Here is a 19802-nt window from a genome sequence, read left to right on the forward strand (position 1 = left end):
GAATTAAAAATATTTCCGAACTTACACTTACCCTAACAGTTTACTAAAATTTATAATGTTCTATCTGTCCTCAGAATCCACTTTATAGTATCTTATATTCTAAGGAATCATAGAAATTTAACGAATAATGAGAAAGTATAAATAGTGGGTAATTAAATAATATATGTTGTAAAGAAAATGGTAACCGGTAAATAAAATGAACATAGGCCTAACATTTAAATGAAATAAATAGTTAAAAGTGAGTACATTACAAAATTCGATATTCAACAACGCTTGTCGTTACCATTGGTCACCCATAGACGACAAAGTTGTCCGGAGGATTATGGAGGTTCGAGATTATACGACAATCCCCATGAGCCTAGTCCAGTGCAGGGAAGATGCGCTTCTCAAAGGCTCCAGGGAGACTGAAAATTTTCGGTTACGAAGGGCTGTGTATATACTATGAAAGAGAAGTGATGTTACAAATTTGCAATTAGTTAGACCATCTATTCGATCTAACTGACAAATTGTTTCGTAAACAATGTCCACTATATTTGGTGTAATTTGTTATTAATTACAATTAATAGATATTAGTCGAATAAATGTTAATATTGCAATGTGTATGTTATTCATACATTTTAAATAATTAATTGACTCATATACATAAATTTTGAACAAGTTTCGAAGTAAAACATCCTATTCATAGGACACATTAATACAACATTTGCACAATACGCGTGTAATTACATTCTTCACGTACTTGATTCTCGTAAGAACATTATTTCTCTCTTAGAGATATAGGCATTTTTTAAAGATGATAAGAATTGATGTGACACTAAATTTACTTTTCAAGTTTCTTTAAAACCATCGATTCTCCTCGAAAATCTCTCAATTAATCATTTCTACTCGGAAAAAAGTATCTTTCTATTTTTTTTCCTAATCAGGACCAAGAAAAGACACCATCGAGTAATTATAGTAGAGGTGAATCGTTTTTATTGTCAAAAATTATATAAAATCATAATGCGTAACATAAAATGCAATATACAATGTTTCTTCAAGAAGTAAAAAGGAAAAGTGATATGAAAAACAGCGAAAAGTTACGACCAAGATCACTGCTTTGCATTAATCTTCATCGTCACTAATAATTACACGAGACGACCCTTGTTGATTACGTTGTTTTTGTGCATGTTCTTCCTCGTCGTCGCTAATTATCGTCCTAGCTTGTTTCAGCTCGGTATTCTGAGACGTTAATGGGCCCTCTTCTTCATCGCTATCCAGCAGACGGCGTTTTTTCATGCTTCCATTCTCTTTTTCTGAACTGTCCGATCGATTTCTTTTTCCTTCATCTAACACAAATATTTAACAACACGATATGTCCAGTTTCCACTTGTAATTTTAATTTCATTTCTCGACATACTCTTTATTTACCTTGAATATTTGTGGCGTCGGTTTCGATTTCCAATTCGGAATCCGACGAATCAGAAAGTAATCTTACACGACCACTGATCTTCTTTTTTATCGCCGAGGTTTCTGAAATTGCGATCAATGGCAAAGTCAACGAAATGTAATCCCAATCTTAATAAAATGTTTACAGATAATTGATTTTTGCATGCGTTTGTCGGTATATCTGTAGCTTTCAGTGTTTGGGTAGTTACGTCACAGAGGGCACGAGGCTGTCCGCGTGGAACATATTTTATAATACGTACCGACTGTCTGTAAGCTTGCTACTTTTACTTTCTCTATTTTCGTATTGACACTTTCTGATGATTTCAGAGGAATCTTCTTCGAACTTTTCGATGAGCTCGCTTTGGAACCGACACTGTCCGCAGAATCAGAATCGTGAGAAGTGGATGGTGTTGGTTCTACTGACAAATGTAAACAAATATCCAATCTTATCGATTGATTTCATTATAGGAAAAACTAATTGTTCGAGTATTTGGAAAAGAGAGTTGAGTTTTAAGGCTTGGCCAGCAAACATCTTAGACGCAATTAATCTCAATGAAAATGATTAAATTATTCAATAAGGTTTATCATTCCAACTGCATTTATATGTTAAAAGGATTCTAGGAATTAGAGCTAAACTCTGTTTTCGCAAACTATCTGTTTCGAATATTTGTAAAATTGTTATTTGTAATTTTAAAATCGGTCTATACCACCTAAGATCATAATGTACACTGAATAAATAGCCGCTAGAAAAATAATAGAAATTTTGAATTTACACAACTTCTATACATAAATATGAGAGCTAGAGATTTATTCATAGACTTTTGATATTGTTGTATATATTATTACTTTCATAAAGTATGCATCTTTTGAAACAACAGTATAAATAAAATATATAAAAAGCATTTATTCGATAAAGATTTGAAGTTACGAATTATAACGATTTAATTCATAATTGAATTTTTATGCTTTTAAGGATAAGTAAAGATAAACCCTGAGAATTAATTTTTCTCCCTGCTTTTAATATTTATTCCTGTTTATATAAAATCTTTCGCTTAATAAATATTCAAAATTTGATGTCGCTAATAACATAATTTTAACACAATAATGCAAATACTTTATTAGAAAAGCAGTAAAAAGGTTAAAAATGAACTTATAAAAATTACGTACCTTTAGATTCAAAGTATTTCTTAATGTTTTCTAGTACATCAACATCATCATCGCTTTCACTGTCTTTATCATCAAACTTCTCTTTTTGTGAGATCGCTCTCGGTTCTAATTAAGTAAAGTATAAAATTGAAAATAAGAAAAGTTAAATTAATATATTACTATGTATATGTGAAAGTAGACGTAATTATGAAAAAGATTGATTACAAAATACTATTAGGGGAAAGTAGGGTAAAATGGAACACCAACGTTTCTTTTGGATAAGAGCTAGAAATGTGTTGGGATCGTATTCACGTGAATTTAAGAGCAGTTTTAGTGCCATTTTTTAAATTTCCGATTTAAATAATTCATTGCAATTCGGTTCAATTTTTATCTCACGTTAAAGTGTAATTATTGAATGTTCCCTAAATTAACTCACCTAAGACAAAACGAAACACTTTAACATGGGATAGGCCAAGACACATATGTAGATTCAGAAGAATGGAAATATCTTAAACGTATTTATATTTTTTTGATAATTATTCGTTTCTAAAATGAAATTTTATTTCCTATCATAATTTCCAAGAAAATTAATCTTGTATAGAAAATAATGGTGTATGATATAGGTAGGTATATCTTTTGATGAGATCCTTGCAGTAAATTGTAATAAATAACATAATTATTTAATGTTTGTTATAAATAAATACTTTTCAGTGAATAAAACTAAAGGTTTCTGTACTTTTATATCTCCTTAAATAGTTTTACCATGGTAATTAACTCTATATCTTTATATAAATCGAGAACTGCCATTGACCATGATACGTCCACAAATAGGCGGAAATAGTACCTTCAACAATGAAATTCCCTGCCAATGTAGCTTCGATAAGATTGCAGCGCTTCTGAATGGTCGAGGTAAGCATATTAGCCGGTATACGCCAATAAGATTCCTGTTCATCAGCCGGAGCTGCGAATCCCAAAGCTCGAAGAAGCTTTTGAAAGCTGGGTGAATCCATCGCGGCCGACGAATAATCTGTCAGCGGGACTAAGGGAATACCTTCGGAGCTTTCCTCGTCTCGATCGTCCAGAACATCCTGCAGGGATTCCTTAATCCATTCCAGAGCCTCCATCATATCTGATTTATTAAAAAAAATTTGTGATTGCATTTTCCTCGCAAGTTCTCTCGCCTAGTTCAAGGTTATTATTCTCAAGTAATAATGAAGATATTAGAAAAAGAGATCCGATATAAAAAACAATTCGTAACGCGTGTAATTTTAATATCGATCCTCTGACTACCAAATTATTTAAACGTGACGACGATTAGGAATTAATTCTAGCCCACTGTATTTCAAATACTGGTAATCCAACACTCGTTTGCTATTACTCTATCTTGCTATTCTAGTGTCGATTATATACATCGATTCAAAATACTGATTGTCTAAGAACATTAACGATTTCCTAATCAAAAATTAACGATAACGCGAGTTATAATATCAAACGTGGTAACTGAAACTATTGAGAATCTGTGTAGTTTCTAGTTGGGTAATAAAAATGTCGTGTCGACCCAAGGCCAGAAAAATAAACCTTCGGTGACACGATAAATCTAAAATTCACGCGTTTCGTGCGAAAACGTGTAGCTCTTGCTTTGAAACATTACTGGAACCTACGACCCTTCTTGCGTGAAACGGTATTCTGATAGGTGACAAGCACGTTGGAGTGACACAAAAGGGTGCCGAGATCGTTTTTTAACGATGTCTTTCCCTAAATCTACGGGGATAAACTGGTGCTTCCAAACGGAGGCCACATTTGTACCGCAAGCAGGAGTCTGACAAGTCATTACTTTTTCTATTCGTTTTTTTCAAACGATCGCTACGGAGACTCCTCCTCAAAAGCCCTCTCTATGCTCTCAAAAGACATTTGTCCTCCAGAGGCGTAAAAGAGGAGAGGTACAATATTCGAAGTCGCCGCCGAGAATTTTATTCTCATAAATCACTGAAACTACCCTTGCAAAGCTGACAAAAGAAGGGGCGACACGGTGTTACTCACTTTTTTCGATGACATCCTTCAAGAGTCCAGATAATTGTGCATCCGTGTAGACTATCGTTGGCTGTTTCTTCCTGCTTTTCTTCGTTCCCTTGGTCGTTGGTTTATTGGGAGTCTTACTGCTGCGTCTCGAGGATTTTCCAGCTTCTTCGTCGCTGCTTTCATTCCCGTCTGAATTACTAACAGACTGCGTTTCCCACGACGATTTGCCTTTTTACAAAATACGTGGAAATGGATATAAACGTTTTTCGATACTGTTATTTTCAGTGTCGTACGTACATATGCTTCGATCATACGTGTATTCTTATAAGCGTTTAAATGCAATAACAACTAACAAGAATTATAATTTTGTGTAATATAATAGTTCCGCGTCAGTATTTTGAGATTAAATTCATTAAAATATATTTCGCAAGTGAAACATATTTTGTAGTTATTAAATATGTATTCATGTTAGAAGGCTTATATAATATTAGTGAAAGTGACGTTACGGATTGTTAATTTATAACTCTATAGTATATCATAATTATTGAGTCCTTTTTAAATAGTTAATGTTTTAATTTATTTTAAATTGTAGGTTTGGGCAATTTGTTGGGAAACTGATATTTTTTTAAAATATAAGATCTTTATATGTTTAAAATTTTTATATAGTTATATAGTTTACGATAATATATAATATCTAATACGTAATGTGAAAATGTAACGACTAGTATGTACAGTAAATTCACGTTGTATGATTGCCACTTGGAATCGGGCAGAGCCTCACAATAGTGTATAATATATCGTACAATAGGGTAGCTATTAACTATATACAGAGGTCGAAATTTTTTGCCCAGTTTCCTCTATTTTTCGTAACCCTCTCCCGTTTCCAACTAAAATTCTGTTATCGAGCGAAAGACTGATTCCTGAAAAATTTCAGAGTGATTTGATATTGGTATTTTTTATTGGTTGCTATATTACGATTCGAAGATGTTAGATTGTCCATTAAAAAAAATTAAGATTTTTCTTTCTTGTGGAATATCTCCGAAAAAGTTTTTACAAAATTTGTATATGTTTTTTATATTTATAAAACAGTGTACTAATAATTATCGAAAACAATAATTAAAAAATAATAACTCAAAAACTATGAAGTTTTCGATAGTCGTTTGTACACAATTCTGTAGATGTAAAAACGAAATCGAAAATAGATCAACGTCATTCACTGCAAAGGAAGCATGTTCTTTGAAAATTTGATAACGTTTAATAATAAAGATTACCAATAGTGAGAAGTATTTTTACAGTTCGTGGAGTTTCAAGTATTTCGATCGTCGCGCGTCCAACATTTAAATCCGCCATGACGGCATCGAAGATGTATCAGCCGAAACATGATGCAAAATCACATTTGGTTCGTGATATGGGAACCGCGAGGAAACGTTATTTCAATACCGTGTAAGCCAAGACAAAGCTTTGCTTTTATACTTCATCTCCTAACCTTATATACATATCTACGATGCGATCTATCGCAACGCATTGAATGCAAATAAGTCGGAGCGAAGAGAAAGAGGAGAACAGTAACCTACGATAAATATGAAATTCCTAGCAACGTAATGGGAACCAGGGACGAGTCATATTGGCTCTCGAGTAAGAAAACTACGAATGGAATTCGAGTTGTTCGATATTAAATAACAAAATTTGTATTCCGTGACGATTCCACCGTGGACTACTCGCGTTCGTGCACAACGTCGAGTTGGAAGCACAAATATTATTGTATCCTGTTTTCTTTATTCATGATGTTCGATATATACGATGAATCACACGACTCGACCGATCCTGATTGTTTTCGTTGTTGGAACGATCGATTCTATTACTATTAGTAATTTGATTCAAAATGGCCAACAGAGGTGGCAAACAATTGTTCTATGAGTTACCAAAACTTATTCAAAGTTTTTAAGTCTACCGTAAGCTATTTATATGCAATTCTGTAATTTCTTTTGTTCATCTTTTAATAAGCATATATTTATGTAGTGCGATGAACTATTTATATATTTCTCTTTTCCAAATTCTTCTCTTCAATATCTTTATCTGGTAACTGTAGATATACGAGTTTCAAATAAAATAAGCGTACAACTGTATAAGACTAGAACATAATCGACCTATATTTAATTTCCATAAAAATCTTGGAAATTCAGTAGATATATATAGTTTGTTCGATTCGTGGAAAATTAATAAGCAATTTGAGGACAATCAAGCATTAATACTGCAGGAAGCCGAAAACGTGCGTATTTCCGCTTTCAGCTCCCGAATGTATGTATATATGTATATTGCCTCTGGATCATTGAAGGAATATCGGGTCTGCACGAAGGAGTCGAGACTCTCTCTCTCTCTCTCTCTCTCTCTCTCTCTCTCTCTCACTCTCTCTCTTTCTATACCAAACGACGCACGTCCGTACCGGTCACGGGTTTCACACTCACTGCCTTTGTCTCTATACTCTCCTGCAGCTACATATTTCGGCAGGTTCGACAGCTTGCCGAATCGACCGCTGATTGGCTGATTCAAAATCACACGATTCAACTGACTCATGATTCGCCCGCGAAAATACGTTTCTGCAGTACTGATCAAGAATTTCTGTTCAATTTATTTTTTGATAAAAGACGCAATTAGTGGAAACAATAACCTACTAAATACGGCTGGGATTTATACGGAACTGAACGATGCATCGGGACACCTTTCGTAGAAACGCTTCCAAAACGGAACAATTATTTAAATTAATAAAGAAAACTTGATTATCGTACCTGAGTATAGCTTTTCGTACAAACTGATTATTATCCATCGACTATGATTACACAATTTTCCATTGTTTCTTCAGCAATACTACCTTTTTCATTATAATCGAGTTTTTTCAAGAATATATTATTCCGGAAGAAAATCGTGCAACATTACGATCGAAATATCGTAAATAACAAATTAAATTAATTCTCGTGTTTTGCTCGATATGATGAAATAATATACAAATTCCCTATCAAATTAGAAACTCGGGTTTCACTTATTTTTAATTGGTAATACGAGTTAAAAGGGGACGCCTAAATTGGAAGTTGCATCGGAGTGCTAATAACTACCGCCGGCCCCGTTAGAAAATGATGTGGACACTTCTCATTGTAATTTCAGAATGCATCCAATTAATTCGATTATTTTACTTTCACGAACGGCGAGGAAAGGGGAAACAAAGTCTACATAACCTGATCTCTGACAATATCGACGAAAAGGTTTTTTCTCGGATCATAAAGAATGAGAAGAGGGTCCTACAAGGAGATTCCGTACAAATTGATCTCTTCTCTCTTTCAAACCTTATCTTTCTATGTTTCTCTCTCCTTTTGTCCCCCATTTCCTCCCTTCAAAGCGAGTTCACTCTATGCAGTCGCCGGCAATCGTATTAGCAGAAGACTGATCGAATGGGAATAGTCGCAGAATCTGAGGATAGTAAGAAAGACAGATGCGAATGGAATGGGATAGGATTGGCCAGAATAAGGGGTGCCTCGGAGTCGCTTCAGACCGGAGAAAGGGCTGAGAAAAGAGAGAGGAGTAAAGCGAGGCAAGCGGCCATAGATTGAGAACGGCTAGAAAGGGAGAGTGAACACTCACCTTGGTTGCTTTTCTTGGATCTCTTCTTGTGCAGCTCCGTCCGATCCGCAGCCAATCCTAATTCCAAAAGCTTCTCCTTGATCTTTGGCTTCGATCGTTTTATTGTGAGCCCATTGAAGATCAGGTCAACAGGATCTGTTGTATACAACGTAAACCGTATCAACATTAATTCGACGTTTAACGGGACGAAACGGTGATTCAAAGCGATCGAGAGTTTTCGCGGTACGAGGACGAGTAAAAGGAAGAGAATTAAAACGGTAGAAAGAAATTTCATTTTCTGATACGCGAATGAACGGTTAGTGGAGAGACGGGTTTAACATTGTGGTATCATAGATTGGTGGCGTTAGACTAGTTTAGTATCTATCAGTTTAGAGATTTGGAACGAACTTCAACGAAATTGATAAATGTAATAATTAAGAATTATTCGATTCTCCTAGAATTGAGCAACGAATTCAATACAATTGAACGCAATGTATGGGAGATCAACGAAAAGTAATAACTTAAATTTTCTTATTCCTCGAATGTTGGAAACTTTGAGGTTTTGCAAGTACTCTCTTGTTTCTTGACGTCTTCACTATATATTTATTCTACGTCAACCATTGCGACGATTTCGGAGAAACATCAGGAAAGCTTCGTCTTCCGTTATGGAAGCTGTGTTGATACTCTCTCAATACAGTACGAGCATTAGCATTACGGAAACCGTAGATAAACTACATATCTGCATACTGCTCGCTTGTAAATAGTCGCGGCGTTTCGATACGAAGTCTAAATATTTACTAATGGTTCTGGTAGAAATTAATATTGATAACTTCAACGACCCCAAATAGTAAACACGGTTTTGGTAAAAAAATTAAATGTAAATATTATCGCAGTAACTGCGTCTGTTACTGTTCGAATTTTTTATTTTTGTTTACAACATTTTAATTGAACGTTAAATAACCCATGTTTCTATCATTTTTTTTTTTTTTTCTTTTATTTAGACTCGTAGTATATACTGATAAAGTTTGGCATCTTAAACCTGGGACACCTCGTACATTCGACATATTGTATATATGTATCATCATATGAAAGAAAATTTTATTTAATATTGGAATGCATACACGTGTATAAAATATATACAAGGACGTAAGCAGGGGCACAACCTTGTATCTACGAATTTGCGTATCTCAAAAACACACGGTACCTACAATATTAATTTTCCTTTATATCGTAATATTTGTTCCACGTTCCCTAGACATTCGTATCTTCTAGATAATCTATCGTGTTTTGCATATGCGTATGTATTAAATATAAAATAGTATATTTCTGTGTAATCTCGTATAAATGAAATACGTGAAATATTGATTACATGTATCGCAATTCATCGAAGTAGGTATAACAGAATTTAGTTCAATCGAATTTGGAAGTATCGAGTTCGCGAATAGCGTTGGGAATAATATCATTTGAATTCGACTACGGTTACTAGAAAAATCTAAAAGTTGGAAAAAATGAAAAATTAATTATGTTGTGAGTTTCCGGAAGGTTTGCAGAATATAGCCGGAGCGGGAATAGTTCCCGAGTATTAAAGTTATGGGAGGCGGGATCATTGTACGAAAATGAAGCAAGTTTTACAAGACTCTTGAAAATCCTATCAGAGAGGATATTATTCTTCGTCCGTCTCAACGGAGTCCGAATTATTGCTATAGGTAGTAGCCAGCCGTTACCGATGCTCGGCGCTTAATTAAATCTCGAGAATAGTCGCGGGTGCTAATGAATTCTCGAGCGAACATTCGTAAAATTCTTCAACTGTTTCAAGGCACGGTCAGCCAGCCATGCCGCACATTTTCCGCTAAATTATATTGTTTGACTGAGGTGTTCATCGCTTATGAGACTTATTTGGAAAAAAAATTGTTCAGAAATTACCATCGTCGTCCTTCAGCCGTTCCCAAAGCTCTGTAAGCCGAGCCACCTCTTCCTCGGACCATTCTTTTGGTAGTCTCTTTTGTATCTCGCTTCGGACAGCCTGAAACAATTTTAGTTGCGTGGATTTTTCAACAATATTATCTTACTCTTTTGATAAGAACCTTTACTAACAACTTTCGATGCAATTGTAACAAAAAAATGCTGGAATTTTAATTTTATACAAGTACGCTTTATATTAATGTTTTCTTAGGTGAGAATTTTAAACTTACAATTGTATCGAAAACGGTGTATTTGAGATTTTAAGAACAGATCAAAAAGGTTAGATTCTAAGTGAAAAGAAGTTATTGGTAATGACAGAGATTATTTAGATGAATTTGCGCAAGAATTATCATTCTACAATCACTTTCGATTCGCAAACTGTTCAATTTTCTAAATCAAAATTTGTTCACCGATGAGGAGGGAATTCACTGGCAACTGCATTATTAATTCTTACAATTTTCTTAATAGAACGTTAATAACCTCTACATTCCTATTTAATTCCAACAGACAAACAATTATTTTTTTTTCATAAGGTATTAATAACTCTTACTGTCGGTTATATTGTATTCGTAGAGTACACCCTTTTTGAAGAAGCATACAGCTTGCCACGACTATGAAAGCTCTGAAAACATCCCTGGTATTCCTCTTTTGAGATAATGGCGAGACGAAGCCTTTTGAATATCCGAAATCGTGTGGAACTGATTTGCGTTCAATTTGAGAAAGAGAAAATAGTCGTAGGGAGTCAAATTAGGCGAATGCGGAGGGTGGCTAAGCATTACGGCACCTTTCGAAGCCAATAACTCGCGCGAACTGGCGGTGTAGCTCTTTGCACCATCGTGATTTCTCGAGCATTGAAAAGGCACTATAACTTGTCGTGCTTTTGTGCGGTAGAAAACCAACTAAAAATTATTATCCCAGTGTGTTGTGCCTACGGTTGAACATGGAGGTGATAATACGACGATTTGGTGCACATAGTGGGGAATTTGTGCAACATAGACGGAATTTTACGAAAAGGGAAGCTTATTTGCGAAAACATTGTGTTTATGTATAACAACGACTCCAAACATGGCGTGAAAGTGTGTCGAAATTTATTTATAGAATTAGAGAATGATAGTGTACTTTAAATCACGCAGTGGTTGCCACGATAGTCAAATTTGAATCCAATTTAGTTGATACGAATTAAGTATAAGTCACAAAATATTAAGCAATATAAATATTTCAAGAAACAGTTTATTTCTACGAGACTTTTCAACAACGAATACTTTTTTCCGGTATTTCTACCGGGCAAATACTTTTTTACAACTATCATTTTACTTTTTCACTGTTTTCTCTTCGATAATAAACAAAATTTTTAATTATTGTTTACACTTATTTCATATTAGACCGATTTAACATTCGTACACGTTTTATATTTGCACCATAACATTTTACATCTCAAAAAGTACAGTATTTTTAGAGAATTCCATATAGTTGCCTTTGGTCGAAAATTTATTGTCAGGGTTGGTAGGTTGCGCAGCTGCAGCAACCTCATCTAGTGTTTCAACCATGCGACAGGAAACATATCGTGAATGAGAAAGAGCTGCGTGAAATCATAAGCATCTCAAACGACAGGAATCCACTACGCCCAGTGTACGTTCGTGTATAATAAAACGCAGTTACATCAAAATTAACTTTATTTCTCAAAAGGATTCACAGCAAGATACGTCTCCGTTGCAAGGTAATTTACATTAGTCGTTGACACACTCGATTTTTTAGATACGAATCATTCTATAGCAACATAACATATTACTATAATTAACACATCACAAGTTTTGCGTGTAATCGCAAAACAGAATTATTGACTCGTAAAATTAAAAACCTAAATATTCGAAAAATAATTAATCTCAAAACTTCCGCTAACGAAGATTTCCTTATAGTTTTACAAATTCGATTAACCAACGAAGGTTGCAGCTGTAGTCCCGTAACGTTCTGTACGTTCATTCACGATTCAAAATAACGTCAGTAGCTATTTATAGTAGGAACGAGGGCCTGGAAAATGCCTAATTCTTGATTCTAAGCCCTTGTTTCCTCGAACGGAGATAAAGGAAAGAATATAAGACGCTCGTTTTCCAATGATTACGTTTCACCCTCGACGAGGATTCCACTCAGCTGTCCTAAATGGCTGTCGCGTAGCATCGCGCGACTTCACGGACTAAATGAATGTCAAATGAATACCCTGGCGTAGTCTGCCCTCATTCAGTTTAGAGGGACGAAAGGTAGCCACGCATGAAATTATTTAAATGAAACGCTTCCGCGACTAAGACTCGCCTCCATGGATTTTGTCGACGAATCAATAACACGTTTCGTCCCTTTCTCATCTACTTCGCTCCGCTTCCTGATGCTCGTTTACGCGAGCTGATGTTTGGTCTACCGTAGAACTTTGCGACCACTCATTGCGATTCAATAGATTTCACTTACAATTAGACACTGACAGATGCGATTGACTTTGAAAGACAACGCTTGACACATTTAACGAGGAAATCGTGTCGCAAGCATTGCATAAATTTTTTTTTAGGAACATTAAAATATGGAAGTAATTCACGATCGTTTAGTACGAGAGGATAAAATTATTAAGAATAGTTTCGAACAATATATTAATGACACACTGTATTACGTTTTTAATAATATTTTATTCGTTCAACGTTCATTTCTCTTTTGTATTCTTTCGCGCGTTCTAAACTTATGCAGGGTGATTTAACTGATTCGGAACACATAAATAACTTTCTTGTTTCTGAGTATGTGAAAGAAATATTCTAGACACTATTTGAACCGTTTTAAGGAGTAAATACGTGTTTCAAAGAATTTTCTTCTCGGGGTAATATTTTTAAAAATTGTCAAGATTCTATTGATTTTTGTTATATATTACGTACATGTATGTATACGATTATACGTGTGTACATTATGAAATACTAAGTAAGTATTATTGAGCTATTCCGAAGTAAATATCAGATCTTTTCACTTTTAGTATCAATTATTGGAGCAATTCAATCAGTTTATGTTGGGGTAAAGTAGCAGTCAGTCTCTTTACTGTTAATATTTGTGTATTTGCTAACAAGTAAATAAATACTGGTTCGATCACACGTACACGTACGAGATGACGAAACGTACCTGTTTGGCTCGAGGATTTCTTCGACGTCACATAAAAAGAGTAAATATATATATATACATACTTCCGCCAACATATCTGTTATCTATAACCAATTATTAAGAGGACTAATACTTCACGATAGAAAATGATTTAACAAATAAACCCGTAAAGTCTACCCACGTTATGAATTTTTATTTTCATCGAATAAGAAATTTCTCTCACAATTATATAATTCTTGTCTTATAAATTACTAAATTCACAATGTACAAATATAAATAACCGACGGTAATTACTCGCTTAGAGAAACGGTTCGTTGCTTCTTTAACGTGTGAAAATATATCAAAGTAATAATGAAAACGGTAAAATGATCCAACGTGACTGAACCTGGGCGCAAAGTTTGATTACTTTATGAAAATTTGTCATTAAGATAGTTGGACCACGACGTTTCTACATTTCATCGGGTAACGCATCACGCTCGTGGAACATTCGCTCGTGAAATTCCCAAAGGGTAACTGCACAGAGATCCGAGCGTAAGAATCCGTCAAGGAATCAATAGCAGCCTGAACAGCCGAGTTCAACCCTGTTCGAATCAGTGGTATGGGAGCAATCAGCTCCCTTTCCTGGCGGCGCAGCGGGTGCACACCTATGATTAATCGTCAATTTCGAAGTGGGGTAATACCGTTTTAACGGTAGTCAGATATATCGTCGCCTTACCCCCATCCATCGCTCTTACTTTCCCTCTATTTCTCTTTGGCGCACGTGCTCCCACGTTCCTCCAGCGCCTTAAAGCAGGTAATGTCTCAAGATTATCGTTATAAGGTGTCCCGCCCCGATGTTGTCCGACGAGTTTTCAACAAACAGAAGGATGCTACCGGGAGGTATTAAGTTAAATTGCCTGTGTCTTATACCAAATAGCCACGAATCTTTCTTTTCACGCGTTAACCACCGAGCTTATTTTATGAGAGTTTAAGTGTTTCCATAATAGACCGTCCGAGAAAATATCGCACATTTCGGAACTTTGATTCGTTGAGTCACGAACGTGGCAGAAATTAATTTCAACCACGACCATCCACGGCATTGTTTTACCGTACGAAGTAGGAGGTAGCTAACAATTAAAAGAGGCCGCGAACAAAATTTGTAACGTAGAAAAATGTGGATAACTAATTGGATTAAAAGTTTCTGGAGTTCACACTCTCGAATACCCACAGGATTTCTACGTAACGTTACGAATATTTGAATGTCTAAAAAAATGCTACTGCAATCGTCGAAACGTTACTGTCAGTTCTGTATGAATTATATGGCAGTTGGTGTGTTAAACGAGAGAGCGTTTTAAATATTAGAATAATCTTAATTTTATGTGAAATATCTACGGGAACATTAAAAGTACGAATGTATGAAATGGTTTTTAGGTTGTAAAAGATTCTAGTTGGGGTATCGATCGAAGCGTCGGTATCGAATTAAAATGTGTCTGGAAGAAAAAAGAAATCAACATTTGAAAAATCGAAATACACCTGTGCATAATTTATGACAAAACTTTCCGTGGAAGCGTCTCCGTGGAATACGGTAGTTTAATTTTCAACTCAGGCAAAGGGCCAGGAGTGTGTCATACGTTAAGTAGCTTTTTATTGATATAAATGCGTTACGTTTCCAACGTCTGAAGGACGACTGAAAACACGGAATTATAAAAGAAATTATGAAAATAAGAAAATCTAATTGCGTCGTACGTGGCTCATATATTAAATATAGTTCTGGAACGACAAAATTTATATTTTCTACGATATATTCCTGCCACATCAAGTTACACAACTATTATACTTATTAGTGAATAGTATTATACCACAATATTGATGTTTAATGTTATTCATAAATGGATCATGTCATACTTTCGTAAAAATATTTAAAAAATTTTTGTATCATTCAGCGTGACTTTTAGTGGAATAAAAGATTACTTACATCGTATCACAAATTTTTTAATTGCAAATTAGTGAAAAAACTATTTCTTTTTATTCCTAATTTTACATTTTTTTTTTTAAGCGACGTGATGAATGTTCTGCTAAAAGATTAATTAATTTTGCAACATTGTTCGTAAAAAAGTGTCACCAAGTTGCGTAACGTTTTAATAATTTGAAAGCATTCTCCAACGCTTTGCTATTTTATTCATTTAACAAGTAACGCGTTAAAAGTCCATTGCGTACGAATTTAACGTGCATGCAATTGGTCGATCTTATTTCAGCGTACATTTTCATGTAAATTTTCTTCAAAGTTTCATTGTTACATTTGTACTTTTTGAAGCTCGGAAAATTCTGGTTTTCGAGCTATGTAATACATAATACATGAAACGGCAGTCACTTGTTTCAAAAGGTTTTGTTTAAAATCGCATTGTACCTAGTCTGAAAAGTTGTCACATAAAGGATTATTCAAAAGCTAGTCGGACACGGGGAAAGAGAACGAAACAAGTATCACTAGAGCAAAACTGGTTGAAATCCCTGTTACTATGCACTGCTCTGTTAATTTGCTGTCAACCTTTTCTCCTCCTCATAATCTGTTCTATGCTTATTGTTGCCGCGGTTGAAATGAACTGTTATCCTTTTACTTGTTCTCTTTCCACAATAGCCGCATTGGGATAATTTAAAAATAAAACAATCACGAAACCGACGTGTATTTTTCCAACGTGCATTTTTCCAACGCGTATTCTGAGTCGCTGCTTATTATAATTTTAAACAATTTATACCACATTTCTTATTCGTTATCACGTTGATTCTAAATACCGGGTAGGTATACGTTAAATAATATACTACTAACAATAGTACCAACAGTTATGATCGAATAATTATGCATTTTTATTTATCGACATCATGTATAAAAGTATATTTTTTTCTAAACGTTTCGAATCTCGAAACGTCATTTTTACACAATTTTTAATAATTGATATAAAACAAATACGTCGACATAATTTTATGAACATAAACTAAATGAAACGGAATAAAAATACACCATTATTTAGTACGATCGTAACTATTGACGTTACTTTAAATAATTTACAAGCATAAAAAAAATATTCGGTGAATATTATCATATATAAACTTTGTTTTGTCTAGATGTTAACTTAACCTAACCAAATCATTACTTTACCTTCTTTGATCCTCGTAAACCTTGTTTAAGAAAAACAATAATTATTTATATTAGTAACGACCTTTCCGATTTCGATAGCTTCAAAAAAACATTAAAGATGAAAGTTCATGAATAGTCTAGAGTGAAACGTAGTAGTCTGAATCAAGTCTGGGTTTAAGACAATATCGACAAAGAAGCAACCGTAACTCAAAAATAAATTGCAATTACAAAGCCAGAGGTAAGCGTATCGCAATTTCCGGCACACCTTGAACACATAATATCCGCGAAGGAAGTCTGTAGAGAGATCAAAAATATATATTTTTGTAGCTGCAGAAACTTAAATTCAAGAGGTGAAACCACTCTGAAAATTTCATCCTTTCCAGTGCTATCTTGAAAACTATTTAAGTTAGAAGGAAATTTTTGAAACAAATTTTGTATAGTTTTTGACAGTGAACAACACGTGCACACCAACGACAAAGACCAATAGAAAAAGTAAAACAAATACTTTTACCGTCTTTATTCTCAACATTTGTGAAAAAACCACAGTCTATTTTTATTTCGAGTTTAAGCAGTTCGGAGAACAAATTCTCGACCAACTTCGATTTCAAGTCGGCTGTCGATCCGATTTTTCGTCTTGAAACCGAGGATTGTTGAACTTCCAAGCTGTCCGTTCATGCGAGTAACCCGGTTTCGTCAGTGTTTCGATGCATAGGGATTTTCAATAGTGAAAAATGGACGAGATTATTTGCTGCCGCGTTCGTTTCTGCGGTTTTGCGACGCTTTCTTCTTACGCTTTAGAAATAGGGATGTTAAACTCGCGTGGCGCGTGTCCCCCCTTACTTTTGTGCTCGATACAAATGTTTATACGTGTATTTCGGCGAGCAAAGGGGAAACAATACGATAGTGGCTGAAAAAGGCCGGAATGTAGCAATGGAACCGCGAATAAGTCGCGGTGGAAACTCGTGAACGGAAATTTTAATATTTCTGATACGATTTGAATTGAACGTGAAATAAAAATATATCGTGTGTTTTTGTGTTTTCTAAATGGCAATAAACTGCAAGTTTTTTGGGCTGAACTGTGTCGGTAAAATTGTTAATTGTTTTCAACAAATGAGTATCAGAAACAATGTATTAGAATCTTATTTAGCATTTAACTCCGAGGCAGTGGAGAGATTTTGAAATGATTAAATGGTGGAACGTTTTGACCTACTGGTTATGATTAAATCTTCTTTAATTACAGACATTGTTGAGATATTATCGGTTTAATTGAGAAGTAAATTTTGTTACGTCGAGCAACAACAGGAAGGTGCAATTAATTATTTATTACCATCAATTGTATTTAATTGTTTGCTAACGAATGAAGAAATTAAGGGGCAGAAATAATATATTTGAATTTTATTAAAAGTATGAAAATTTTATAATTACACAAACAAAAAATTAAATTTTAGAACTACTTTTTAGTAATAGAATAAAATTTAAACGTTCAACATTGCACAAATGAAAATAATTCACACGTTATACGATTATTAGATGGAACATATTGTGAACTATTTGATGTATTACTATTTTGATGTATTTTTTCCATTGTAGTACGGATTTGTATCAATTTCAATTATTTCGTATAGTTTTTATGTAACGTTACATAACCATTTGTGCCGAAGAATGTAGAGCAATCTTCTTACTTTATTTATACGTTTAAATCCGATACAAATCTTGCTAGCTAAGGGATATGCGAGTAAAGCGTATACCTGAAATACGAAAGCGAGGAAGAAACAGGTAGTGCAAAATCCTCAGAAATTTCCATATTTCGACAAAGAAAGAAAGTAATCGAAGAAATACATTTTGGATGGAATATTTCTAGAAAAAAGAAAATCAAGTGGAGTTCTGACTTATTTTTACAAATTGTTCAATTTTTCAACGTTGCTCAACGTTGTGGTTCGTATAATGTGAATTCATAAATATGTGTGATTTTAAGATATAATTCGTATAATTAGTTCATATTGTATACGTTACGAGTCATATCGTTTCTTCGTTTATATAGCACGATCCACTTATATTTGTGTTCGTCATTTCAACGAATCGTGAAAAATATTGCTCATACATGTACATCGGAATAATTCGTATTTAAATCTATCTCGAGCAAAGACGAATTAATTTGTCATTTGAATCATTTATCTCTGGATCTCTGACCGAATAATATGCCGGTTAACAAGTTGATGAATAGTATTTTAATCATCGGGATCGATAACCTATTTTAAACTTTAAAATTATTGGCAGAGTATTGTCATTCCGTTTCGTTTCATGAAACTTGTCATATATATGTACATTATTGATTAAATGTAATGGAATTCATCCTCAGAGTGCAACGCTGCATATTTAATGAATAATGATTTAATCTTCGAATTCATGACCAATTTTAAACTTCAAATGTCACGGAGCTACTGACAGAACATTGTTATTCCATAACGATTTACGCGACTTGTCGCGTATATGTATGTTAGTAACATCTAGGTTAGATATCCGGGATGTTAAAGTGTCTTCGTCGTGCGATCGGCGGCACAATGATTCAGCGCACCTATCTCGCGCAGCTGTCAACCACCTCAACGCTCGGGACCTAAATAGCATCCTATTGTGAAGGAGAAGAGGTTCGTGAATTAAGAGGGGTTTTATGCTCGGACGTCCTGAAATAAGGGGTATCTTCGGGAATTTATAATGGCCACCTACTGGATCGATTAATTTAAAATTTGTCACGCATATTCAACGACACGATATTGAAGATTATTTGTAAATTTTGATACATTGGCGCAGTGAACAGTTTCATAGAAAGCCATTGTTAAATAAGTGCGCCAGCAAAAATTTGTTTTCCTCGTGGAAATTATTGACGATCAATACTGTTCTTCAAAACGAAATACGAATAAAATTTTATTAAGTAAGAATTTGGTTAATCGTGTGCTTATGATAATACGAACAGAGTTATTGGGTGCATATACGAAACTCTCCTTTACCATGAGATAAAAGAATTCGATTCCTAGAGAAAAATCGTAACCTTTTCTCGATAACAGTCAGCGAGGTAATACTGTCCAAATATATTCTCTAATTCGTGTTTTCAAACGATAGAAGTGTAACAATCGGGACGAATAAATAGTATTCGTGTTGAAAACCAACGAACTCTTCGCTTCGCAGTCGAGAATGCTTCACGAACGTGATACTAAGCACATTGTTCTTAAAACGATAGAATGCAATCGATGATTAAATATTTTTCTTGCATCGATTCGATATTTAAAGCGTGGTTAAAGTCCACAAAAAATTACGCGGAATAGTAACTATTTAATATCCGAATAAATATTCGCGGGTATATTGGAAAACACAACTCCCACATGGGAGAAAGGAATGAAATTTC

General features: G+C 34.5%; 1 protein-coding gene across 1 annotated transcript in view; it reads right to left on the bottom strand.

Moving 5' to 3' along the window:
- Nucleotides 1-976: 976 nt before the first annotated feature.
- Timeout (circadian regulator timeout) overlaps nucleotides 977-19802 on the bottom strand; it is a 246818-nt gene continuing 227992 nt past the window's right edge. Inside the window, exons 18-25 of the mRNA XM_076317206.1 lie at nucleotides 10126-10225; nucleotides 8224-8358; nucleotides 4612-4818; nucleotides 3416-3700; nucleotides 2593-2697; nucleotides 1686-1841; nucleotides 1408-1509; nucleotides 977-1325 (exon numbers count right to left, since the gene is read on the bottom strand). Of these exons, the coding sequence (XP_076173321.1) occupies nucleotides 1102-1325; nucleotides 1408-1509; nucleotides 1686-1841; nucleotides 2593-2697; nucleotides 3416-3700; nucleotides 4612-4818; nucleotides 8224-8358; nucleotides 10126-10225 (1314 nt within the window). The 3' untranslated portion in view covers nucleotides 977-1101. The remainder of the gene's footprint in view (nucleotides 1326-1407; nucleotides 1510-1685; nucleotides 1842-2592; nucleotides 2698-3415; nucleotides 3701-4611; nucleotides 4819-8223; nucleotides 8359-10125; nucleotides 10226-19802) is intronic.

Source organism: Ptiloglossa arizonensis, chromosome 7 (assembly GCF_051014685.1).
Source record: "Ptiloglossa arizonensis isolate GNS036 chromosome 7, iyPtiAriz1_principal, whole genome shotgun sequence".
Lineage (NCBI taxonomy): Eukaryota > Metazoa > Arthropoda > Insecta > Hymenoptera > Colletidae > Ptiloglossa > Ptiloglossa arizonensis.